At 36.2% G+C, this 26,204-nt stretch overlaps 1 protein-coding gene across 10 annotated transcripts in view; it reads left to right on the top strand.

Moving 5' to 3' along the window:
• Positions 1–26,204, top strand: part of UBR5 (ubiquitin protein ligase E3 component n-recognin 5) — an 85,460-nt gene that overhangs the window by 43,877 nt on the left and 15,379 nt on the right. For 5 of the 10 annotated variants that reach the window (XM_053999797.1, XM_053999733.1, XM_053999761.1 and 2 more), the window contains 25 exons: positions 371–483; positions 7,033–7,176; positions 7,274–7,385; positions 7,592–7,746; positions 8,622–8,819; positions 9,954–10,164; positions 10,788–10,832; positions 13,967–14,093; positions 15,023–15,174; positions 15,574–15,669; positions 16,084–16,207; positions 16,536–16,633; positions 17,435–17,583; positions 18,016–18,107; positions 19,025–19,171; positions 19,270–19,388; positions 19,481–19,607; positions 19,707–19,836; positions 20,062–20,222; positions 20,732–20,971; positions 21,124–21,247; positions 21,851–21,962; positions 23,021–23,152; positions 23,785–24,042; positions 24,390–24,658. In XM_053999797.1, the coding sequence (XP_053855772.1) occupies positions 371–483; positions 7,033–7,176; positions 7,274–7,385; positions 7,592–7,746; positions 8,622–8,819; positions 9,954–10,164; positions 10,788–10,832; positions 13,967–14,093; positions 15,023–15,174; positions 15,574–15,669; positions 16,084–16,207; positions 16,536–16,633; positions 17,435–17,583; positions 18,016–18,107; positions 19,025–19,171; positions 19,270–19,388; positions 19,481–19,607; positions 19,707–19,836; positions 20,062–20,222; positions 20,732–20,971; positions 21,124–21,247; positions 21,851–21,962; positions 23,021–23,152; positions 23,785–24,042; positions 24,390–24,658 (3,635 nt within the window). The remainder of the gene's footprint in view (positions 1–370; positions 484–7,032; positions 7,177–7,273; positions 7,386–7,591; positions 7,747–8,621; positions 8,820–9,953; positions 10,165–10,787; positions 10,833–13,966; positions 14,094–15,022; positions 15,175–15,573; positions 15,670–16,083; positions 16,208–16,535; positions 16,634–17,434; positions 17,584–18,015; positions 18,108–19,024; positions 19,172–19,269; positions 19,389–19,480; positions 19,608–19,706; positions 19,837–20,061; positions 20,223–20,731; positions 20,972–21,123; positions 21,248–21,850; positions 21,963–23,020; positions 23,153–23,784; positions 24,043–24,389; positions 24,659–26,204) is intronic. The other 5 variants (XM_053999789.1, XM_053999786.1, XM_053999767.1 and 2 more) reach the window with 3 other exon arrangements.

Here is a 26,204-nt window from a genome sequence, read left to right as displayed (position 1 = left end):
TATGGGAGCCCTGCCAAAACAGGACTTGGTCTTTGTATTTTATTTTTTTGTATTCTAGTTACTGTATTATTTAAAATTCTAAAAAATACTGTAGTCTAATTATTTTTCTTAAATATCTTTAAAATTGCTTTGCTTATCATATAGGCTTTATTAGTTTCCAAATCCATAGAAAAACATAAAAGTGACATGATATACTTGTTAGGTAGCTCTGACTCTGAAAGTTATATTCTTGTTAACCTCTTGTTAATTTCTACATTTGACTGCTGATAATCTTTTGGGGAGAAAGGTTTGGTGTTTAGTAAACATTGCATTTTGATGCTTTGATTAAGTATGCCAAGTTTCTTTTTGGTACTAACTTTTTTTGTCTCAGAGCGACGACGATCTACTCCTGCCCCGAAAGAGGAGGAGAAAGTGAATGAAGAACAGTGGTCTCTGCGGGAAGTTGTATTTGTGGAAGATGTTAAGAATGTTCCTGTTGGCAAGGTTTGTCTAAAATCTAAAACACTCTGCCCCGTTGTTTTTGGGGAGGGGGGAAGAAAAGAGTTGTTCTTTTAGATCAGCTAACTGTTTTAAAAAATCACACTTTCAGGGATGCTTGAGAATGTTTCTGATGAGTATGACTTTAGCTGTGTTTGCATTTGTCTATAACATAATGATAATAATAGAGCGGGTGTGTTGTGAGTAAAACATGATAAATCTTAAAAATTCTGGTATTTTAAGTTGAACCACAGTATTACAAAAAACAGAGGTGGTTTTATCCAAAATACCATTTTGTTGTTTTGAGCAATAACTCCTACATGTCCAGTGAGATTGTAAAGGTTCCACCTGTTATGACTGACTTTTACATACACATAGGTAGAATATTTGGGTGAATCTCATGTTCTGGCAAGCAAAGAACATAAATATTTTTGTTAGAAATTAAACGTTTCATTAATTATATGATTTATTACTCCAGAAAATCCCTTTCTTTAATCCTTGTAATATTTTCATTTTTTCTCTAATAAACCTTTGCTCTGACTCAAGAGCCATATAGAGGAAAATACTCCCTTTTCTTCTTTGGCACTGTTGTGTGATGTTAGGAGGGATTAGGTCCTCTAGACAGTTCTCTGGTATGCTTTTCAAAAATAAAAGCAATGCAAAAACCGATAAGGTTTTCCTCAAAGGGAAACGATTGGGTTGCTTTCTACTCGATTCATAGAAGATTTTAAAAAATGTTATCAGAAGAGGATCAGTAACTGTCCAACAGAAGGCAGCTGAAGTTAGTAAGAGTTATTTTACTTGCATCCCTAATGGATTTACTTGTGTGGCAATGTAAGATTTGCTTTCAGCAGTATCTTTGAAAGGAGCAGGCTTACAATCAATTTTCATTATCAAGTTTAGGTCATTTCTGCAGAAGGGAATATGGAGCAACTTAGTTCATTGTAACACTTAAATTTCTCAAAATAAGATTTTGAGATCTAATTGAAGTTGCTGAAACCATTGTTTTCCTCTGATATCATCTTTGGGAAAGTCCCTCTTGTCCTTATCTGTCCTTCTTGTTTTAGATCCTAAGATTTTTCAGTACAGAGACTATTCCACTATTTCTGTATACAGTTGCAAAGGTGTCTGTGCATTGCATCAAGAACTACTATAATCAGTATAAAAGACCTTGAATTTTTATGGTTATATTTTCACTGGAGTGCCAAAATCAGTAAGTGGCATGTCTTCTGAACAGTTACTGGTGCTGAGTCTCTTCTAGATCAGTTGTTTATAGCAAGAATGCTTGTTTTCCTCCATAAAGCACACTGTGCTTTTCCAGTATTGTATACTGCCACTCATGTTTTTCCTTTTGGAGTTTTGTAATACTTTATCTTTAGAGCTTAGGTAGAATCCAGCAGACAAAATCATAACTATTTTTGCCTGGTGGTGTCCAGGTTAAAGTCAGAAACGCAGTTTATTACAGGGCAATAAAGAAGTTTAAGCCTTGTTACATGTTCTGTTTGTAATTTGGATCAGTTGTGTGATTGTATGAAGGAAAACCAGAGGCATCTCAGTCTGCAGAAGTTACCCTGGGTAGTTTTCTCCTACAGACTCCAGAGTAATGTTCTTCATTCTGGAACAGTAATATTTGTAATTGAGCTTGTTGTGAGCTCAATTAAGCACAAAGAGGATTTGAACTCTGAATAATTTGGCTGTTGTATCCTTAAGTAATTTTTGAATGTGTGTGTACAGGGGTTCAGACTGCAAAAACATGATTAGATGGGTTTGGGCTCGTAGGACTTCATGAGTTAAGTAGTTCCACCCTTTTATAGTCCACCCAAATATACATTAATCTGGTCTTCCGTGGTCTTCTGTGTACTGACTGACAATGTGAAAAGTCACATCTTTGATGTATTGTATGGGTGGCTTCAGTGGCATGAGCATCTTGCATGAGAATATACTATTCCAGTATAACCTGGGAACATGTTAGCCTTGGTGTTTCAGAAAATTGGAAAGGCTTTGAAACAACTTTGAGTTTTAAGAACTTGATGTTACAAATCATGGTGTCAGTGGAGCAACACCTAGCTTCTCTCAAAGTGTCATCCAGTAAATATGTGATCATGGAGCATATGAATACTTGGGCATCTTTGAGAAATACACACTGGTAACTTAGTGGATATTTTTTGAGCACAATATGAAGTCAATTGCAGTAAACAAATTGATTTCTGAGGCCAAAAATCTTGCTTAATGTAATAATTCAGATTTTGTCTTTTTACCTGCAAGAGCATCCGAAAGTTTAAACATTTATATTCTTTAAAATAAAATGAATAATGTGTGGTAGCCATGAGCTTCTGTCAAAATGTTTGCTGTCTTTTAAAATTATTTATATAATTCTTTATTTTACACAAAACCAAAGATTTAGTCTTCAGGAGGTGGAATTTAGAGATAGGAAAGGAATGGGTTCAGATTTACTGATGTGCAGCCTGTGTTCTTGAAATGGTTTTGTTCCTAGAAATTTTATGTCCCCGTGCTTTTGGATGTATGCAGGAGCTTCATGATGTCTCTAAAAAATGTCTGTTTAAAATCCTTCCACAACCTCTGCTTTGTCCTGTAGCATGGTGGGCAGGTAGAAGGTGTTGACTTCTAAAGTGCTCGTGTCTCTCTGGGCACTTTGTTGATAATGTAACAGCTCTCCCCTGAGTGCTAAGATCCAAGATGAGTGTTTGTGATCATTCTGATACCAGTAGGTTGTGCAACCTGCATTTTGCACACTGCTTTGTAAGTGTTGATTTCATATGATGCCAAAGCAGTGAATGACCAGAGAGTCTGACAAGAGTGCAAAGTCCTTACACTGAGGTGGTGTTGAAAGAGACTAAGAATGCATGTCTGCTAGATACACTCTTCTAGTTAATCATCTCCTTGCTCCTTGGAATTTATTACCTTCCAATGTAATTTCAATTTAAATCCTTCATGGCTTGGAATGAAAGTAAGCCTTTATTCCTCCAAGTCCGTCACTAGATGGAAGAGATAATCACTCCAGGATTATCTACCTAATGGAAGACTGATGGAATGAAATAGCCTGGCACTTGTCCCATCTCTTGTCTGCCCTGGTGAGAAGTCTGATGAAGTGTTCTTTAGTGTTGTTGAGAAAAGATATGGGCTGAAATAAGCCTTTGTTACTGCTCACTGGTATCAGAGGGATAAAAGCCTTTTTCTGTTGATCCCATGCGCTTTGGGATATTCTACTTCACCCCATTAGCTTCTGGATCTTTTCTTCTGAAATGGCTTAAATGGTGTCTGAAACCACTGCTAGAACAGAGGGATGGGGAACCTGGGTTGGAGCTGCTTTTTTCTTCTTTGGCAGCTGCGGTTCGTTTTGGTCTGAGGCTTTCCATTGGCAGTGTCCAAGGCCTCCCCAAACTGCTTCTGGTCATCAAAGTTATCCTCAACCAGGTGAGAATCCTGTGTCTTACCAATTTTGCAGTTCTTATACCCAGAAAGCCTATCAGCTCCTAGGAATTTTATAAAACATAAATTTGGATTGAGTAGTTTGTTCTTACTTTGTATTGCATTATTTCAGTCAGTCACTTGATTTTGTTTTTTTCTCTTTGATTCCTGTCTGAGATTGAAGCCTTCCAATGAGAAGGATAAATTGAAAGAACTGGATCTTGCCCTAGAAGAGTTACTCACTCCCTATTATGAATCTGTTTGTAATCTTTCAAAGTTGAGTATTTTTTAAAATTGTGTCAGTATTTCTTTGAAGGTGAAGAAGTATTTCTTTCTACCTTTGGGAAAGAGGTAGAAGCCTTTTCTGTGATGTTAAAATTTCTTCCATTTTGAAAAGAAGATTGGATAGGAAGTAAAAAATATATTTTCCCTGGTCTTCTGCTGCTGTGTTTTGAGGAAGAATGTGGTGATTTTGGAGAGGGAAAGATTCAGTGATTTCCAGGGGCATTCTGGTGTTAGGGACTGTGGAAGTGGGTTGATAGTAAGGATAAAGGAGTTAACAACTGTGTTCATCTTTTAGTTTCTCAATTATTTTTAAAATTCCATTAAAAAGACCAGGGGTTGTTATCTTGTAGTTGAAAATGCACTACAAAGGTATTCTGTTTTTAAAAAAAACATCTTTAGTTTTCTGTTTAGTTGCTTGCTTTTTTCATTCAATTCATTCTCTTAATTAAGTCCTAGTAAGGCTCATATTGTCTATGTAGTTATGTAAAATGCTTGTTTCTACTTGGTGAAACTTTTGCTTTAGCAGTATCAGCAGTACATTAGTTGTGTAAGCTAAAGCATCTCAATCCTTTAAGTTTTTCCATTTTATTTTTGTAATGAGTTTTTAAATTATCTCAGTCTTATATAAATTCACTTAAAGAGGAATGTTTATGTTGCATATTTATCTTGTTTGGTGCTGGCTCATTATGCCACATCTTTGCTTTGGAGCTTTCTATGTACAGTTGCTATCAAATGCTTCACTCAAGCTCATTGCTCTCTACATCAGGGGATAGTTTTATTTTCTTTCTGTATTACAACCAACAGCTGTAGTATAACTTTAACTAAAGAACTGATTTTAGGTTTGAAGAGGTGATTATCTTCTTAACAAAATCTTAATAAGCATATTTTCCAGTTTTTAAAGATATGTGATTTTCCTGGAGAATGGGAAAGAAAAAATATTTGTCATGTGGATGCCATAAGAGTTCCAGCACTTAGAAACTGTCATCATTTCTCTGAACACATCAAAAGTGATATAAATGAGAAATTATGTAGTTGGTAACACTTTGAGCAGCCAGAAAGCATGCAGTAAAAACCTTTTAATTGTGGAGATAAGATATGTTAAAGATTGGGGAACTGTAAATTTCTTAAGGTGTGCTTCCATCAGAAAGCAGCCCAAATTTATACAGTTCTTGTAGCAACATTTAGTCATTAAAAAAAAAAAGAAAAATATACATTTTGTACTAGAAGCTCTGATTGAACCATTGGCATGTGATTGCAGGCTTATAAGTTAGTCTGATTTCTTAGAAACATCTAAACGTACATGGAATAAACTTTTTTTACTAAAGCACAGTTCTCTTCTAGAGAGTTGTCTTGCCAGTCTCAGTAGAATTCTGTCTTTGTATAGTGCGGATGATGGTTAATGTTTGTGAATCTTTTGACTAGGTCTGAATTTTGAAAATTTTGGGTAGTAGTCTTACAGCTGTCAGTGGTGCTCTACTACTGGAACTTGTAATTCTGCTTCTAGAGTGAAGTTTCAGCATGTAGGGAGCAATTGCTGTAACTCTGTCCACAGTAATCTTCGTTGCAAAGAAAATCTGCTAATGCTTTAAGGTTGTCAATATAACATATTCTCTATTGCACTTGATAGGCTGCACTTAGCTAGAAAAACTAGTAGAAAACATGGATTTTCTCTTACATACAGTCTCTTGAAAATTTGAGACAAGTTTTTTATTGTTGGAGACCTTTTAGATAAGTTGATTACATCTAGACTTTTGTTTGTTAAGCACTTTCTGTGTAGAAACTATTAACAAATTAGGGCTTATTAAAGATTGATGGTTGCTTATATCTAGTTTTGATCAAGACTGAGAGCATACGGAGTTCTTATTTCTGCTCATGGTTAAAACATTGTCTGTTCTTTCCCCACCCCCTTCTGCCTTAGCTTTGTTTTTGTTTTGAGAAAACTATGGTCTTAGCTGGAAATACAAAGGGCCTTGCTGTTTGGTGATAGCACAAGAAGTTCCTGTATCAAGGAAGCCTGTTTTGACAGTTCTGATTAGATATGCATGGCAGCAACTCTTTATAGAGGCTTACAGTCTTAGAAATGCCTGTGTCAGTATAGGGTTGAATAACTTTTCTTTCCTTGGGTGGCCAGAGAAGGACAGACACACACACACATGAAGAACATCTGGATACACTTGTCTGTATCCTTCAGTCCTAAGGGACTGAGTGGAGAACTTGATCATTGAGTGTACAGAACAGGTACTAGACCAGTAAACTAACAAGTCTTTTTTCCACTGTGTACATTCCTGTTGAGGAAAGAGCACTAAAAATTTTCAGGTGGGGCCAAAAAAAAGCTTTTCCCTTTATCTTGTAGTATAAGATCTAATGGGCACTTAAAGAAGGAGACTCAGTGTAAACTTCGTTGTGGTTGAATTGTTGGCTAATGCTTAGAATTCATTGCCACAAGAATAGTGTTTATTTCCAAAAGTGATTGCACAAATTAATAAGAGAAAGGTCTATCCAGGCTATTAAACATGAAGTTGTCCTGCTGTTTCCAGGAGGTGGAAGTTGGAAAAAGTCCAGGGGAGTACCAGTAGGAGCTTCTCTAGTCAGTTGATCTTGGCTTCTCTTGGATGTAGGATGCCGAAATGGAGGGACCTCTGATACGAGTCAGGATGCTTATGAAGTCATTAGGAAATCCAAGTTTTTAAAATTTCAGTAATTTTAGCAAGACCAAGAGCTATACAATTTTATCACTGGATAGTGTAAATTTTTTCTTCTCCCTGAAAAAGGTGTGGTTTATTTTGAAGCAAATCAGATTCTGTTCAGCCTTTTGGTAATACTCTTTTGTTCTGCCTGTAGGTGCTAAAAGTGGATGGTGCGTATGTTGCTGTGAAATTTCCAGGCACCTCAAATAATGCAAACTGTCAGAGCAGTTCTAACTCCGATCCTGATCCTTCTTCTCTCCTCCAAGACTGTAGGCTGCTCAGGATAGATGAACTGCAGGTATGTGTTTGTGAAACATGGAGGAAACAATCAGTATTTACAACTGCCAGCGCTATGTGTGCTTAATTGCAGCTTAAAATTTTACATCTGTCTTCAGGTTGTAAAAACTGGTGGAACTCCAAAAGTTCCTGACTGCTTTCAAAGAACACCCAAAAAGCTGTGTATTCCTGAAAAAACAGAGATCCTAGCAGTAAATGTAGATTCAAAAGGTAAGTAGGACTTACCCTATGAGTCCAAATCTGTTGGCTCCATATTACCTGTCTCCCATCCAAGTGAAAAACACCTACTTTCAAAATGACATAAACAGGTGCTTCCATTGATATTAGTACTTTCTTGAAAGTGCTTTAGTTAGGAGTTCTTTAACTGGATGCCATCCATAAAACACATTAACTTTTTTCTTCTTGTGTCTTTGAAGGAGTGCATGCTGTTCTGAAAACTGGGAACTGGGTTCGATACTGCATATTTGACCTTGCCACAGGAAAGGCTGAACAGGAAAATAATTTCCCTACTAGCAGCATTGCATTCCTGGGTCAGAATGAGAGAAGTGTTGCTATTTTTACAGCTGGACAGGTTTGTGGTTTTATGTCTCCTCAATCATTTAACCTCACTGCACTTCACTTCTGTCAACTTTGAATGAGGTGGTACAGCCTTCTGTAAGACTTTTCCAAAATATGGCAAAGAAATAGTTTTTCAAACAGGTTATGAAAAACTTGCTGCTACCTTTAATATTTTGATGGCACAAGGGCAATAGCAAACAACTTACCTAAGCACATCTTACTTAAATTCTACCTTGAATGTAAAATAGGGGAGAAAAAAGGTGGCAGAATGGTTCTTGGGTCAGTATCAACTTGTTATCTAGCTGCATTTTCGAATGTGATCTAGCTATATTTTGGAGCTGGGTCAGATATAAATCCACTCTTGAAAATAAATGGAAATATTAACAAAGAAAAGAAATTAATCTGTAATTGACAGTACAGATTTACTAAAAATGATTGAAGTTTTGTGCAACTCTTCCACAAACGTGGCATACTTTGTTTAGGATAATTGAAAGAAACAGTTTTTGCAAAATAATTGATTTTGAATGTTTCATTTCACTATATTCAACTTTACTTGGAGCATTTAAGTAAGCTAAAAGTATAGTGACTATTTGTTTCACTGGTAATGTTAATTAATGAATGTTTATCAGAAGCAAGATACTTCTAGTAATATTTATTATGTTAAACACATTTCAGGCATTTGCAAAAGGGAATTTCCTATCTTATGTTGCACCACCTCTAATAATAGGAGTCAAAGACTCCTAATGATAGGAGTCATTACTCCTATCCTAAATGAGAATCTTGGGTAAACTGTTGTAATTGTTGTCAGTTAAGAACAGGAACTTTTGGGAAGGATAATATTTATAAATTGTGGAGACTTAATAATGAAACTTTTTTCCCCAAATGTAGGAATCACCTATTATTCTTAGAGATGGAAATGGTACAATCTATCCAATGGCTAAAGACTGTATGGGTGGGATACGAGACCCTGACTGGCTTGATCTTCCACCTATTAGTAGTCTTGGAATGGGTGTTCATTCCTTAACAAATCTTCCTGCTAACTCGACCATCAAAAAGAAAGCTGCTATTATCATTATGGCTGTTGAGGTAAAATATTTTCTCTGCTATGAAATTACGTGCTTTTTTTTTTCTCTTGCTATTGTAAAGTTATGCTTAAAGCAAGCTTCATGTTTAGATACTGATTTGTGTTTTCACTGTTTGAAAGAAGCTAATTTCAACTGAAGATTCTCTTAGAAACACAAACACACCAATAAATTTACCAAGTAAAGTGAAAGAGCCTTTTTTGGGGGGGATGCGTGACTTCTGTATCAGGCTTTTAATTAGTAGGGTTTTTTTAGGCATTGATTTTGAAATTATTACCTTTTTATACCTACTAACACCGTGTAGTTTCATTTGTCTCATGGGTACACAGTTTTTCTCAGAGATCCAACAACTTATTTTGGTTAGATCCCTGAGAATGCAATACTTCTTTATTTTTTTCTATTTTAAAAAAATCATCTATTTAGAGCACGTACTAGGAAACTGGGAGAGGAAAGTGAAGGTTTTTTCACTTGAATCACTTGTAGAGTTCTGTGCTCATCAGTGATGTTGTATGAGTAGTTCTGCTGTGAATTTATATGTCATACTTGTAAAATCTCGTCAGTAATTTGTTAGCTCTGCTGTGTGTTCTGCTGCCACCCGGAGGTACTGTGTACCTGTTAGACTGAGATTGATTTCACAGTGAAGTAGTATTCCATCATTATGGAAAAACTGGCTATATATGGGGGTGAACCTCCCAGACCTTCAACAGCTTCTAATCATTCACTTCTCAGCACATAAATAATTTGTTTAAAAAGAACTAGGTTAGAACTCATTCGTGTACATCCTTAGGCTTTTTCAGTTGTATCGCTTTTCCCATGTTACATGGAGCTATGAAATGGAAATAATCTATCTTAAGAATCCAACTGTGAAGCCAAAGGAATGCTTTTGTGAGCCTGATGGCATCTGCTGCTCCATTCCTTTTGCTTGTCTGTGCCTGAATGCACACAACTCTCTTTTTAACAGTGCTATAATTGAGATGATGAATATTCTGAACAGCTCCTGCAGTAACTTCCAGCCAGTGTTGTAGATGAAGACCTTCCTATTATTTTCAAAATTAGAAGAAAATTAAAAGTATTTATGAAGCTTATATCTACATTTTGTGCTTCACATTTCTAAAATATTGTATTCTTTTGAGTACAGAAACAAACATTGATGCAGCACATTCTTCGATGTGACTATGAGGCTTGCAGACAATACCTGATGAATCTTGAACAAGCAGTTGTCTTGGATCAGAATCCACAAATGCTGCAGACATTCCTTGGCCATAGATGTGATGGAAACCGTAATATTCTGCATGCTTGTGTGTCTGTATGCTTTCCAACCAGCAACAAGGAAACAAAAGAGGAAGAGGGTGAGCTCAACAATATAATGAAAATAATTAAAAAATAATATTTTAATGCATTTTCAAGAAAATATGAAATAAAGGCTGCATTCTTCATATATGGATATATTAAAATTTAGCACCTAAAATGTGCTCTGCCATTTCAAAGGTGCTGAGACAACATTTTTATTACTTTCATAAAGTTTTATGAGAAATTTATAAGAATTCAATAGTTACAAGCACTAAGCTGTTTAAATTGATTGTAAAAACTTTTGACATTCACATGTTAATTTTAGATGAAAAAAGTATTTTTCTACCTTTGTATCACTAGTATCCCCTTTGTATCACTAGTAAAATCTATGATAAATGGTATTTAATAATTTTGAAGTGTTGTAGAATATGTTAATGCCTTCAATTAGAAATGCTACTTGTCATTGATACATATTAAGAAATGTGGAAGAATGACCTATTAATGCCAGTTACTGACACCATTTTAAAATACTGTTATGTAAAAAGCATGTTAACAGAGCAAGGTTGCTAAGTCAAGCACTCAAAAATTAAAGAATAGCAGAATTAAGTTTACCCATGTGCTGTACACGGGTATGCATTGTGAAATGGTCTTTAATTACACCGTCATACTATTTTTTCCACAGGACTACCTCATTCAGTGCACAAGATGGACGGTGCTCACCGAATGGGTAGCTATTCAATATTTCTTTTTATCCTCATCATTCAGTGTGTGGCCCCATTCCTTACTCTTGCACACCATACAAACCCTGCACTGAATAACGAATGAACTTCCTTGTGGGATTTTTGTATGGTGCTGTCATTGAATTTTAGTCATTTATAGACTTTAATTGTTCCTCATATCCCTGTTTATAAAATGGGGGTAATGTGCAGCTTTCTCATCTCTTGCTTGGAATTTTATTATAGCTTGAAGTTTTTCTGTATTCAAAGATATTAACTAATTTTGAGCTTTCAATTTGAGAAGCCTAGGGCCTGATTTTGAGTAGGTGTTACTTCAAAACACTGAATTCTACAACTGGATTAATTGTAGTTTTAGTTGTGCTGTGAATGTTAATTATTTCTATGAGTTGGGCACCTTTTAGGTGTCCAGAAATGAGTAAAATGTATCATGATCATCTGTAAAAACTTGTTTCACAAAGTTCTGTGTGTTGATAGATGTGTCAGAAATAGGTTCTGGTTTTCCAAAGCGATGTTCAGTGGCATTAAGCACAATGCAATGTTTCCACCTCTCCTTCCCAAGCTGTTGCTGCCTTAATACACCCCTCCCTAACGTTGCAGCAAACAAGGCATGAACAGCCTGCTCTCTGTACAACCCTTCATGTTTAGTGTGTCGTCCATCCTGTGCACTGATTGAGGCAGGGGTATTGTTGCTGGGCGCAGGGCGGGTGGGGTGACAGAATAATCTGAGACAAAAAACCCAAACCAAAATAAACAAACAAAACCTAACTGTGTAACTGAAGATTGTTTTACTATAAGCATGCAAGGAAGTTGAAATAAGGATGCATAGGCAAACTTAATCTGACTTTTCCTAATTTGAGTGCTTGTATTTGCAACCTTGACATTTTTTCAGTAACTTCATTTGGGTGTAATCTAACTTTCTGAAAAATGAAAAATATGAACCTGATAGATTTGTGACACTCCTCTGCCTCTCTCTTTTTCCCTCATAAAACTTGTCCTTGAAAGAGATTCATATCTTTACATTCAGGTCACATTTAGCTTCCACTGTAACTGTTAGTGATGGATATTAGGACAAGCTTATTTTCTGTTTATCATCTGGAGGGCAGTGGTGACTTATGTTACTGTCTGTGAGTTACATGGTGATCTCTTAAAATGTAAAGGAAGTTTGATTTAGAAGTAAAGGCTTCAATTCCAGACATACAGATATGATGTTTCTTAAGAATTTCTTAACAATTTCTTAACAATTTAGTGCCACTTCCCAGCTAGTACCTGCTTGAGATTCTTCACTCTTGTTCATATAGATTTCTTCTTAAGTGCCAGAAAGGAAATATTGAGGGCAGGGATAAGCTTGATAAGCTTTTTTTTTTTTTTTTTCTTTTTTCTTTTCTTTTCTTCTTTATTACATCCTGTGCCTAGTTTTGGTATAGTTCTTGCAGTGTTGGATAAATGATAAATGAATTGCAGGAAAAGTGGCCCCAGACCTGAAAAGCTGGGGGAAAGCTGCTCTGTTTCTGTGAATTTTTATCTCCTCAGTCTTGCCAATAGAATGGATCTTGGTAAAAGCATGTCTAAAAGAAATGTTCAAAGCGTGTGAAATCATTAAAAAGTTGTGATACTGAATTTCAGCTAATGTCACTGAACACATAAAAACTGAGGGATTTTGCCTGGACAACTGGGATGGATTTCATTAGACAGTAGAACAGCAAATCACGCATTAGAGCCAAAGCATTTACAATTGATGGTTCTCCAAAAACAAACGCTAGCTTTGTAAGTGGAACAGTGAAAATGCAGTTACAGATCACTTTCTCCAGAACAGGTGAACCCTCTGCAGAGAATGGTTGTATTGCTTGAGGGATCGCTCTCAAGAGCTGTGACCCCTTGTGTGAGAGGTCCAGAAGTGATGGGTTGTGAGTTAGGAGAGCTAGTGGGTCTGAGAAAGGAGTACAGCACAAATACAGTGGCAATTCATTTACAGCTACAAATCAACTTGTAGCTAGGGGCACAAGTGTAGTATTCTCTCACTGCTAACTGTTTAATAGTTGTCTGCTTTGGGTAGTTGGTGATCTTTGTCTAATAAGCCTGCACACATGCTCGTGAACAAGCAAAACCAAGGATCTCTTTTACTTAGGGTTGTGATGAGTGGAAATATTTAAAGAATAACCTTACTGTAACAGCTGACACACAGTCAGACTGCCTTATTCTTTCCTTCTTTGAATGAAAGGTATTGATAGTACTTTCCTGTTTAAAAAAAAAAAAGGAAAAAAGGGAACTGTCACTGGTGAAAATAAGTGTGCAGAGAATGGTGACTCTCAGTTTGAAAAGCCTTTGAATAGAAAGTGAGCACTAGCCCTTGCAACTTTGAAAGCACTAGCCCTGAAAGAACAATCAGAGTCACTTTAAGAAAATACTTTCTTTGTTCAGAAATACATCTTTTCTGTCCAGTTTGTACCAAAATCTTTTTTTTTTATTTTAATAATGTTCTATATCTTGCTTTAATATTCTGTATCCCACTTGACAAAATTCAGTCCTCATTATGAGTAGAACCGGTAGGTGTTATGATGCTTAGGGTTGTAGATGTTAGAAGAAATGCTATTTCTTTCTGATGTAAATGGATTGTACTGCCTTCTTATACTCCAAACATAGTTCTCCTAAGCATGTTCATACCCCGAGTGTGTATATTACAAGCCCAAACATTTGCATTGTTCATGGATGCTCACTGTGAAGTGTGGTTTGTTTTCTTGTTCTCCTGGTCTAGTGTTTTGGTGTGGGTTGTTTTGGTGGTCTTGTTTGTTTATTTGTTTTTGTGTGTTTTATTATTGTTTTTGTTTGTATTTGGTTTGTTTTGTTTTCTTTGTTTTTTTTATAATTTTTATCAAGGCTTTTTTGAGGCCTTGACTCAGCAGGTGCCTGGAAGCAGTTACATGATAGGACCTTGTCTGTTGATGATACTGAAAACTTGTACAGAATCATTTTTAAGCTCATCCAAAATAAAAATTTGTATATGAACCTAATCTGTCTCTCTAAATGTAAAAAAACCCAAAAAATAGTAACGTTCCATATTTTATACTCCTTTCTTATAATTTTCCCAAGTAAAATTTTAATACTGACACTTTTCCTAATTTTTCAGAAGCAGAGCGCTCTGAAAGGAACACGTTTGCTGAAAGGCTCTCAGCTGTGGAAGCTATTGCAAATGCAATCTCTGTTGTGTCAAGTAATGGTCCAGGAAATAGGGCAGGATCATCAAGCAGCAGGAGGTAAACTGAGTAATGCTTTCTTCTTCTTTTCTGAATGCTAATTGCTATATTAACTACCAATCTGTTATTAATTCTTTCCTTCAGTCTAGTTTAAGAATTGGCCTCTGTTGCTATCTTAAAATCGGATTTCACTTCTTTAAACACCAAATTAGAGCTCTAGTGGTTTTTTGAACCCTTTTTTGTGTGAGAACTAATGGTGGGATATTTCTAATCTAATCTTGTTTTCTGGGGTTCGTGCTTTGTCTGTCAGTTGTGAAGTGGAAATGTTCCTCCTTGTGGGGAAATGGAATTTGAGGATAAGCTCTAGTGTTCTTTACCAAGAAGTTTTAAGTATCACAGAAATATCATCACCATCACAGTGATGGTGTCCAGGCTTGTTTTAAGAGAATTTCTGAGGAAGATGGTCAATTAAGCAGATGAATAATAGTGAAACCAACATAACAGCACTGGGGAAGAATTTAAGTTGATTCATTTTATTCTAAGCAGTCATTAAAAACAAATTCTATAAAGACCTATTTTTTTAACCTTTCATTGACCTCTTCTTGTAGTTAGATTTTAAAAAGCAGTAGCAATAAGAGCAAATCCTTGCAAAAGCTTAACACTCCTGGCAATGAGCTTCGGCTAAAAGGAATGTCAGATAGCAGTAAGAATGCCCATCAGCTGCTGCCTGCAAAAGGCAGTGCTGTGGTGCCTAGGGATGTATTCTGGGCTCAGATCTGAAGCATTGCTGAGTGACTTCTCTTCCAGAGCTAAAACATTCTGGTGCAACAAAAATGTAATGAAAAATACCTCTTGGCTCATTCTTATTTATACTGAAATATAATGGTGATAAGAGGAGTTTGATTCCCTTTTTCAGTGTGACATTTTTCTTAAATGTGTTCTAATTATAAATGAAAATGATAGTATTTCTGCCTTGGTTTTGTATTTAGTTTGAGATTAAGGGAAATGATGAGAAGATCCTTGAGAGCTGCTGGATTGGGCAGGCATGAAGCTGGTGCTTCATCAAGTGATCACCAAGACCCAGTTTCTCCACCAATTGCTCCTCCCAGCTGGGTTCCAGATCCTCCTGCAATGGATCCAGGTAAATCTGCTCATATATCACATTAGACTGTAGAAGGAGAGATTTGATAAAGAACCAATGGCTTTTAAGGTGAATAATAACTTATTTCAGTCTCACACTGTAATCTGTCTAATGCCATTGAGGCAGCAAGTGTTCATTGAGATAACTTGAAGAGTTTACTGAAGACTTAACAGCTGTTTTTTAATCCAGTATATGTCTTTTTAATGCTGGTGTCAAACTGCTGGGAAGTCTGCTTTGTAATGCTGAGTTACATTACAGACCTAGGAATGTGGCCGTTTGTGGGAAAGATTACCAGTTAAATACAGAAAACCTGCAGTGTGTTAGACATTGCAGCAAGAGCATGTTGTTAGGGATGTTTTTATGTATTGATATACATCCTGCTGTTCTGTTTACTGAAAGATGGTGACATTGATTTTATCCTGGCCCCCGCTGTGGGATCTCTTACCACAGCAGCGACTGGCACCGGCCAAGGACCCAGCACCTCCACAATACCAGGTGAGGACATACTGCTTATTTGATTATGCTTTAGAATGAAAATGATCTCAAAAGCTGTCTTTGCTTGCACAGACTTTCTGCATATGAAAATGCCTCTTACCAGATGAAGACTGGAATGAAGCAGAATCTCTCAAGTGTGCAGAAAGTAAATGAAGCACCACACTATGTTTTATGTAAAAATATACATGGAGAGTGACAAATATGTAAAACTATGAAAATCAGTATGAAATTGGGATTACCCTCTGTATTTCAAATATAATTTGGAGCTGAAAATTACAGTACTTCAGTGAAGTATTGCTGAAACCACTGAATAGTCAAGTTACCAGTTATTCACCATAGTGAATTACTTACTTTAGCAGGAAGTAATTTTTTGAGGAAAACCAGTTTCTCTGCAATTTTTTTTTCTTACTGCAGGTCCTTCTACAGAGCCCTCTGTAGTGGAATCAAAGGATCGGAAGGCAAATGCTCATTTCATACTGAAATTGCTTTGTGATAGCGTTGTTCTACAGCCTTATCTTCGAGAATTGCTGTCAGCTAAGTAAGGATTTTCATGAGAGTTCTCACTATCTTTTGTAATGTTATACTACCTTAAATCAATTACATAGAAACCTTTTTAGAAAGGTTACATAAAGGCCTGTTAGTTAAAATTGAGAACGTTAGAATACAGCTGTATTGTGTCCTGCCATCCTTTAAAAGTATGTCTGTTTCAGAGAAGTAAAATAAACAAGAGTGCTTATTCACTCTGTGGTTTTTCTATTTGCACAAGATCAGTGGTGCTAAGTTTTCATGTATTTTCATCCTATGTCTCCTGTTACAATGAAAAGAATTCAGTGTTTTAACTTGTCTGTTGGGTTTTTTTTGCCTAGGGATGCGAGAGGCATGACGCCATTTATGTCAGCAGTTAGTGGCCGGGCATATCCTGCTGCAATTACAATTCTAGAAACTGCACAGAAAATTGCTAAAGGTACAGCAGTTTAAGTGATTGTTAGTGTGTGGCTTCCTTCTAAACTTTGGCATGTGTGCAGAGTCTTTACTAACACTGTAGATTGCTGCATGTTTTGGAAATTTTGCTATTATGGAGTATCTTTTTCTTTTGCAGTTTGTGTATTGCAGTAGATTTCTATGAATATTATTGCTTTTGTGCTCTTTATAGTCTTTTTGGCATTTCATTGTTTCATAAACCAGTGGATTAAGGTACTAGTTTTTGGTCACACAATTGTATCACATGGAACTTCTCTGTTGAAATTGAAAAAACCTGATATGATACAGTGATATGCCAAGCTAGATCCTATTCCTGAAAAGACTTCTGTACAAACAAGTATTTTGTGACTCTCTTGTAATGTTGGTATTTAATTTTTTGGGAGAAATACGTGAAATTGAATTTAGGGAAAAACTTAAGCACATCAGAGCTTGTCACACCCCAGTTCTGTAGGACTTTGTGTGGGACAAGAATACTCCTTTTAAGAATACGGTCCGTAATCCTTCAAAATGGTGATTCATTGAATTGAGTAAAGTATTAGTGAATTTAAAACTAGGGAAGAGATAATGGTTGTGTTTTTCAGTCAGGAATTTGCAGTGGCTTCTTTAAGAAATAATGTGACGAGCAGAAAGTTTTCTCAAAAAGCTGTAACAGGTTTTATTCAAACTTCTAATGCTGTATGACATTTTGTAATGGCAAGCATCTGCCAAGAATGGATTATTTTGCTAGATATTTTAGGGGTTTTTTTGGGGGGTTGTTTTTAACACTGTTATTCTATTATTTTAGCTGAAGCAACTTCCAGTGAAAAAGAAGATGATGTGTTTATGGGAATGGTTTGTCCTTCTGGTACAAATCCAGATGACTCTCCTTTGTATGTTTTGTGTTGTAATGATACGTGCAGTTTTACCTGGACTGGTGCAGAACATATTAACCAAGTAAGCTGTTTTTTTTTTTAAAGCAAATAGGAATGTGTTTCAACCACGTATTGTATTAGTCTACTAACCTGATTTTTAAATTATTAATTACATTGTTTAAATTACTGTGACTTTTAAGTCTGGTGTAAGTACTGCCTCCCCAAACTGCTATGTAGTCCCAAAGCTGACGGTGTTCCTCATAACATGGTTGTTACTGCTTGTGGCTTTTCCCCTCTGGCTAATTTTGGCAAGAATTTTGATGGTCATGGCTCTTTGAAATCACTGAATATTCTAACTTAACAACTAAGTTTCACTTTCTAGAACTGACCTACTTCTGAGTTTAGGCATCAATTTAAACAAGTGCAGTTTTGTTGTAACCTGAAATAGTGTGAGATTGCAAGCACTGTAAGGAAAAAACTATGCATAATATTTCTTTTCCCCTTTTTCTTTTAGGATATATTTGAATGCCGAACATGTGGCCTGTTGGAATCACTTTGTTGTTGCACAGAATGTGCAAGGGTCTGTCACAAAGGACATGACTGCAAGTAAGTATTGTGTTCCATTTCTTAAAATTAAATCAGTATTTTGTGGTTTCCTTTGTTTACTGATACTTAATAATTTTTTTCATTGTTTGAAGTGTTCCAAACTTGCAGAAGAGAACAGAAGATTAATGAAATAGTTTTGTGCCTGCTCTATAAGATTAGGTCAGAATTGCAAGAGTAACCTGAAGTGGTTTTGTACTTTCCACTTCGTAGTATTTAGAGTAAAGGAATAATTCTCAAAGTGCATAATACTGTGAGAACATTGTATCTAAATATTGCTGTGTTTTCATTTTGGGTGCCCCTCAGAGTTTTATGAATCTTGATGATAGATCATTCTTGTGAATTTTTGGAAAGAAATGTAGGTTATTAGTCTTTTAAAAATCCACTGTAACAAAGGGAAAAGTGAGCAAACAATCAAGAAATCTCAGATCAACCTGGCCCAAAGCTTTGAAGCTGCATGTGTTCTGTGCTGCTGTTACAAGGTGTAAAAGTTACAGTATTAATATCCTAGCTATAATGAGTTAACAAATACGATTTAAAATATATTCTCAGTACCATAACAGTTACTGAGATTTTACTGCATGTCATGAGTATTTTCAGCTTAACTTTCTTGGATGGAGGCTGTTTTAGGGAAGAATAAATGACCTTGGATGAGTTTTACTAAGACAGTATGTAAAGCTCTGTAGTGAAACTGCCCTCTTAAGATGAGCGTAGGAAACATGGATGACAAATGTCAAGTGGTGCCACATACAAAATCTGTATTTCTCTTTTTTAAGCTAGGTTTTGGCATTTTGCTAGTATCACAAACAAAAAACTGCAGAACAAAATCTAAGCATGTACACTAACACCCTCGGTTTGTGTAGAAAAGATTTGATATGTTACTGAACAGTGTTGCAGTTCACCTTTTCTATTTCTTGTAGGCTCAAACGAACATCCCCAACAGCCTACTGTGATTGCTGGGAAAAGTGCAAGTGTAAAACACTAATTGCTGGACAAAAGTCTGCTCGCCTTGATCTCCTTTACCGCCTGCTTACCACCACAAATCTTGTTACCATGCCAAATAGCAGGCAAGTTCATATTAGCATTGACTAGGGCAGAATTTTAAAAATTAGTTTCTAAATATATGTGGTATACTGTATTCCCACTAACAATTTTTTCATTACAGGGGAGAACATCTGCTCTTGTTTTTAGTACAGACAGTTGCCAGGCAAACAGTAGAACACTGCCAGTACAGACCACCTAGAATCAGGGAAGATCGTAATCGTAAGGCTGCAAATCCAGAAGGTAAGAGCTGTTTCAGTGAAATAAATGGCAAATTCCATATTTCAGTACCTCTTCTTTATGCTTTCTTGGGTTTTTTTGTTTTATTTTTCTAGATTCTGATATGCCTGATCATGATTTAGAACCTCCTCGTTTTGCCCAGCTAGCACTGGAACGTGTTTTACAAGACTGGAATGCACTGAAGTCCATGATCATGTTTGGCTCCCAGGAAAATAAAGACCCGTGTGTATCTACACATAGTTGTTGATGTAAAGTTTGATCTGATACTTGATACCTACTGACTTACAAAAATTTATTTCATTTCTTTTTGTTTTTTCCAAGTCTTAGTGCAAGCAGTAGGATAGGTCATCTTCTGCCTGAAGAGCAAGTTTACCTTAATCAGCAAAGTGGAACTATTCGCTTGGACTGTTTTACACACTGCCTTATTGTCAAATGTACAGCAGACATTTTGGTAAGCACTCTTAGGCATGTTTTACATAAGTTTTCTGAATAACATGATATTATAAGGTATCTCAGGTCATGTGCTTGGAAACTAATTTGAAAATAACTTCAAGTTAATCTTGGTTTTGTGAATTTATACTGTTATGACTGTGATCTCCCTTTGAGTCTTAATCTCTCTTGTTTCATGCTTCAAAATTGCACACAACTAATAAGTTGTAATGACCTCTTTCTATAGCTGTTAGATACTTTGCTGGGTACTCTGGTAAAGGAACTACAGAACAAGTATACGCCAGGACGCAGAGAAGAAGCTATTGCTGTTACAATGAGATTCCTGCGTTCTGTGGCGAGAGTGTTTGTCATTCTTAGTGTGGAGATGGCTTCTTCCAAAAAGAAAAAGTAAGTGGTGAAGATGTGTGTTGGTTGTGGTGGTTTTTTTCCCTTTATTTACTTTTTTCTTCCTATATAATGAGTTGATAAAAACCAACAATAGGCAGAAACATCTGAATTGTTTTGTATTCTGTATACAGAATTGGAAAGTTGCACAATAGCTGCTGGTATGTCATGTAACTTCTTAATGCAGTGCTTGTTAGACTTACATGTTCATACCAAACCTTTTGTTTACAGTGTCAGGGTTTTGGAAATAGGTTTTTTTTAACATATTAAAATTGCAGTGTATGGTTGGTTGTCAGTAGTAGATTTAGATATCAAGCCTTAGTCTTGAATTATTGAATTATCAATGTTTTTCACTGACTTGAATAAATGCATATTGTTTCTATACATGCAAATGCATGTATCTCTTAAAGATGATTTTTTGAGAAAAAAATTAGGACAATTAATATTGCCATGAAGTTTTTGGGAAAAAAAAGATGTATTTGACATTTATCTTTCTGTATTTTATCCCCCAGCAATTTTATTCCACAGCCAATTGGAAAATGTAAACGTGTATTTCAGGCATTATTGCCCTATGCTGTTGAAGAGTTGTGCAATGTAGCAGAATCTCTAATTATTCCAGTCAGGATGGGAATTGCACGTCCTACAGCACCCTTTACCCTTGCTAGCACTAGTATAGATGCCATGCAGGGAAGTGAAGAACTGTTTTCCGTGGAGCCTCTGCCACCCAGACCATCATCTGACCAGTCTAGCAGGTAAAACTTGTTAAAGCTTACTATCTGTTCTTTTCAAAGACTTTTTAAAGGTGGTTTTATTTTGGAGTTTTTGTTAGCTTTGCATTAAGTGATATCCAGAGGTCCAAATCGACTTTTTTTGAGGATTTATTTTTATATATTTTTCTTTTAAGTTCTAGTCAGTCTCAGTCATCCTACATAATAAGAAATCCTCAGCAAAGACGAATCAGCCAGTCACAACCAGTTCGTGGCAGGGATGAAGAACAAGATGATATTGTTTCAGCTGATGTAGAAGAGGTCAGTTTTCTTTTTGTACTTTTTTTTTCTTCTCAATATAGCACACCTAATACATTAGCCTATGCTTTGACATCTGAATCTGAAATCCATGCATCTGATTTGAAAAAGATGTTAACTAGTACTTCATGAAATCTTACAGTGCTATAAGTATTTTTAATAGAACATTGTAATTGTTGTTTTCTATTTTATTTTACCCTGTTTAAAATGTTTTAAAGTCTTTCAGCACATGGCAGCTATTATGTAGGTTCTATTAGTGAGCTAGAGGGTTTTTCAGCAGATAATAGCACATAATACCTCTTCAGTATTTAGAAGCTAATTGTTGATTTTGTAGTCAGTTTTATCCTTATAGCATTAAAATCTAACATCCAAAGCTGTTTTATTTGTGTATGTGATTTTTTTTTCCTACAACACTATAAACTGTACAGCCATGTACAGCTACTGTGACTGTAAGTTCATTTTTTGTTCACATCAGTTCAATTTTGGCATCATCTTTCTAAGATGTGTTTTTTAAATCAAGCTTTGCACTCTGTTTTGGAAAAGTGAAGTTGCATAGATTCTCTGATATTGAAGATAGTTTGGCATAATATTACAATCTCTTTCCAGGTTGAGGTGGTTGAGGGGGTGGCAGGTGAAGAAGACCATCATGATGAACAGGAAGAACATGGTGAAGAAAATGCTGAAGCAGAAGGACAGCATGATGAGCATGATGAGGATGGTATGTATAATGTATATCTTGCACATTTACTGCTTGAGTGAGAAAACAATGCATCAAAAAGAAAAGCATCTTTGGAGTCACCAGTGATAATGATTTGGGAGATTTGCACAAGTAGAGAAAATCCAAGGGTTCCAGACTGCTCATCTTACAGAAGGAGATGTGTAAAATTGGAGATAACGTGTAGTAGACAAATAAATGAACTTTTTCTGATTGAGGAGAAAATACTAAGTTCCCAAAGGTATCAGATGTTATTATATTCTTGGTTAACAATATATTTTACCTTTTGTATTTGCTACTGTAAAATGTTGTTGATGGTTGGGGCCAGTGTCAAACCACGGCAGTGGTAGATGTGTTCTCAAAAGCAATTTGAATCCTGGCAAGCTAATTCTCAAACTAATCACAAAGTATTAAATTATGGTTCAATATTTTGTAGACATAATTAATCAATCCTGTATGAAAATGTTTGAAATTAATATGACTTGTCTTGTATTACTTAGTTTGGGGTTAGATAACCCAAAGCTATGATTTAAAAAAAGGTTATCTTCTTTTTCTGACTGTGCTTTGTGTTTCCAGTCAATCCATTTACAGTATAGAAAATCTGTTTAGTGATTTGCTGAATATTCAAACTTTTCATGCTTAAAGCTTAAAGCTGGAATAGAACCTGTATATTTAAATAGGTTTTTTTTTTACATTTTCAAGTATTCCTTAAAAACTAGTTGAAACAGCATATGGTAAATTGTCCTAGTACATGTGTATGCAGAGTTGTGGAGTCTTTTGGCTGGAGTGACTTATTTTGAATCATAAAAGCCTATATTTCCACTGTGTGTTGAGTGTACATATACAGTGCAGAGTGAGAATGGGTGGCTAATTGCTGGAAAATAAGAAAACATGCTCCAGGTGTTGTTGGGTGTCTGCACTGCTTTTATGACCTCCCTGCATATCCATTAACTTCTGCTATAGTAAGAGTGTCTGGGGTTTGTTTCTGTCTTATATGAATCACCACAGTAATGGTAATTTTGTCTTCCAAACATGAGATGTTTTGTCCATTGTTTTTATAGGCAGTGATATGGAGTTGGATTTGCTAGCTGCTGCTGAAACAGAAAGTGACAGTGAGAGTAACCACAGTAACCAGGACAATGCCAGTGGGCGCAGAAGTGTTGTCACTGCAGCTACTGCTGGGTCAGAAGCAGGTACAGCACATCTTTTCGGATCTAATCTAGCTGGTTAAATTTAGATATTAGGAGTAAGCACTTTCCTCCTTCCCTAGAATTCCTGTTTTACCTTTGCTCTAATAGTAAGGTACTGTGCAGACTTTTTGGACAAGGAAATGTATTAAGATGTGACATACATTTTTTGCTCTTACAGAGCAGCTGCATGTGTTAGAAATTACCATGCACTCTTGTGTAGTGAAATGAAATGGTCTCACTTATCTTCAAATGTAGTAGTTGAAAACAACTAGTTTATGGTTCAAATCAATACACAAAATTTGAGCACTCATTGCACAGGTTTTTGAGAGCAACTGCCTTACTGTCCAATTTGGAAACACAATTTTTGGAATTCTTTTCCTAGGGGTAGAAAGTATTTTTAAATCAAATTATCTCTTAATTTATATTTTGAATTGTAAGTAATCATACTGCTTTTTCATTACACGTGTGGAGAATTAGCAGTATGTTATGATAATTTATTGAACATTTTCAATAGTGGTATTTGAACGTTTTTAGTATAGTGTAGTTTCTCATGAAAGAAGTCTACTATGCTGACATGATACATGTATATGTGCACAGGTGTGGAGCTGTCAGTTATTGCTTATTTTTCCCAACAGGAGCTAGCAGTGTTCCAGCATTTTTTTCTGAAGATGACTCTCAATCAAATGATTCCAGTGACTCTGATAGCAGCAGCAGTCAGAGTGATGACATAGAGCAGGAGACCTTCATGCTTGATGAGCCTCTGGAGCGGACCACAAATAGCTCCCATGCCAACGGTGCTGCCCAGGCTCCCCGTTCCATGCAGTGGGCTGTACGGAACACCCAAAACCAGAGGACTACCAGCACAGCTCCCTCTAGTACGTCAACCCCAGCAGGCAAGTCTGAGTGAATTGCATGCATGAATGCCAGCTAGCCCTGGCTATGTTCCTTCCTCTGCTTTTGTTTATTCTCTTAAGGATGAAATCTTATCTCTTTGTCATACTGCTGACCTACCTTGACTGTTCCAGTTCTAGTTTTGAATTTAAAAAAAGGAGAAGATCTGTTGCAGTTAAGATCTGAGTATGCTTACTGTAGTTAGTAATTATTTGCTAGTTACAGTTGTGATGTCAGTAATATTTACAAGTTTATTTCTGTAAATCTTGATCATGAAATCAATCAATACACAAATGGCATAGTAAAGATTCAATGAGTTAATTAATGTAATCTTTTCTTTTATATTTAGCAAGTTCAGCGGGCTTGATTTATATTGATCCATCAAACCTTCGTCGGAGTGGTACCATCAGTACAAGTGCTGCAGCAGCTGCTGCAGCACTTGAAGCCAGCAATGCAAGCAGCTATTTAACATCTGCAAGCAGCTTAGCAAGAGCATACAGTATTGTGATACGGCAGATATCTGATCTGATGGGTCTGATTCCCAAATACAACCACTTAGTATACTCCCAGATTCCAGCTGCAGTGAAGCTGACTTACCAAGATGCAGTTAACTTGCAGGTAAGAACATGGAAACTTTTGTAGAAAAAACATAATTTCAGTACAACTGGGTTTTTTTAGGTAAAATTACAGAATTTTTGAAATTGAAAGTGACCTCTGCATATTTGCTAATATAAATTTCTTTGAGGGTCAGCCAGAAGCAGGCTGTTCAGGACTGTCTGGTTAGGTTTTGAATATCTTCACGGATGGAGATTCCACAGCTGCTCTGAACAACCTATTAAATGTTTGACAGTGCAGTTCTTGCAGTGAAAGAGCATTTTTCTTGAGTTTAAAGGGACTTACCAAGTATTTCAATTGTTGCCACTTGTCCATTCACTGGATATCACTAGTAAGAGTCTGGCTTTGTATACTTCATACGTTTTTGTCAGGTGTTTGTACACACTGGTAAGATCCTCCTGTGTTTGTTTCTTCAATCTAAAGTATTCCCAGCATTCTCAGCCTCTTCTTATGTTAAGAGAGGGTGTGGACTAAAGTAACTGTGGTCATTTATTTCATTAAATTGGTAGTATTTCATATACATATATTCTTTCAAAAAAAGGAACTTAATGTTGATTTCGTTTAAACAATGTCTGACTGATACGTAATTAATTGTTAAGTCAGAATTGATTAGGGATTTCTGCTAGACATCTCTTGCTATATTCTACTTGACATGAACTGTTGAGTCTATATAAGAAGAAAGTTAGTAAGGGCCAAATAATTAAATGAGAGAAAAGGTTTGTACAGGTAAATGTATTGTTCACTGTCCCTTCCTTCAGGGACATGGTCATCCTTTCCATGTTACGCACGTATTTTTTTATACAGTGCTCTTGAATGTCTGTTTTTGAAAATTTATGTAAAATACATCTGTAGAGAAAATACATGTCAGACAGCAGTCTTCTCCTTCATGTATAGATATTCCTTTCAGAGACTGACAAGAGTGGAGGGACTCCAGAGTGTTTAGAAAGTATGTATCAACTTGTACCTGGGCATAGTGTATAGGGTAAAATTGTATGTGCTGAATTTAGTACAGCTGTACACAGAAGTCAGCTGTGAACAACACAACTGCTGTGTGGGGGCAGGAAATCAAGGAATGCTCTTTTCTGTTAGTAGTGCTGGGTAAGGATATGGAAACCTGCTGACAATATATTTACTTGCAGTTGAGCCACATGATATTTGTATGGCTCTGTTTTCACAGTGTGATGGAAGGAAAAGACTTCTGATTTGGGAGAGGAAGGTTAGAAAGATATTCTGGAATCAAACACTGGGGTAAACAAACAGGGAAAGAAATAAGAGAATGTAATTTTATTATGGAGGAGGCTAAAATAATTTTGTGTTCCAAGAGATTCTTAATGGGAAAAGTGAACAGGAGATCTGTCCAGCTGATGCAGCCAGATGTTTGTATTAGCACAGGAAACCTGAACAGTGGAGGTTTTGTTTGGATACAGAAATGGGGTTGAGACAGCATTTTGGTAGTTCAGTGCATTAGAAGTGTGAGGGATATTTTTGAAGACCAGAATGCAGAGGAATGAAGAAAGCAGACTAATGTTGGATCAAAAAAATCCAACAG

Source organism: Vidua macroura, chromosome 1 (assembly GCF_024509145.1).
Source record: "Vidua macroura isolate BioBank_ID:100142 chromosome 1, ASM2450914v1, whole genome shotgun sequence".
NCBI lineage: Eukaryota > Metazoa > Chordata > Aves > Passeriformes > Viduidae > Vidua > Vidua macroura.
This window is presented reverse-complemented; position numbering and strand designations above follow the sequence as displayed.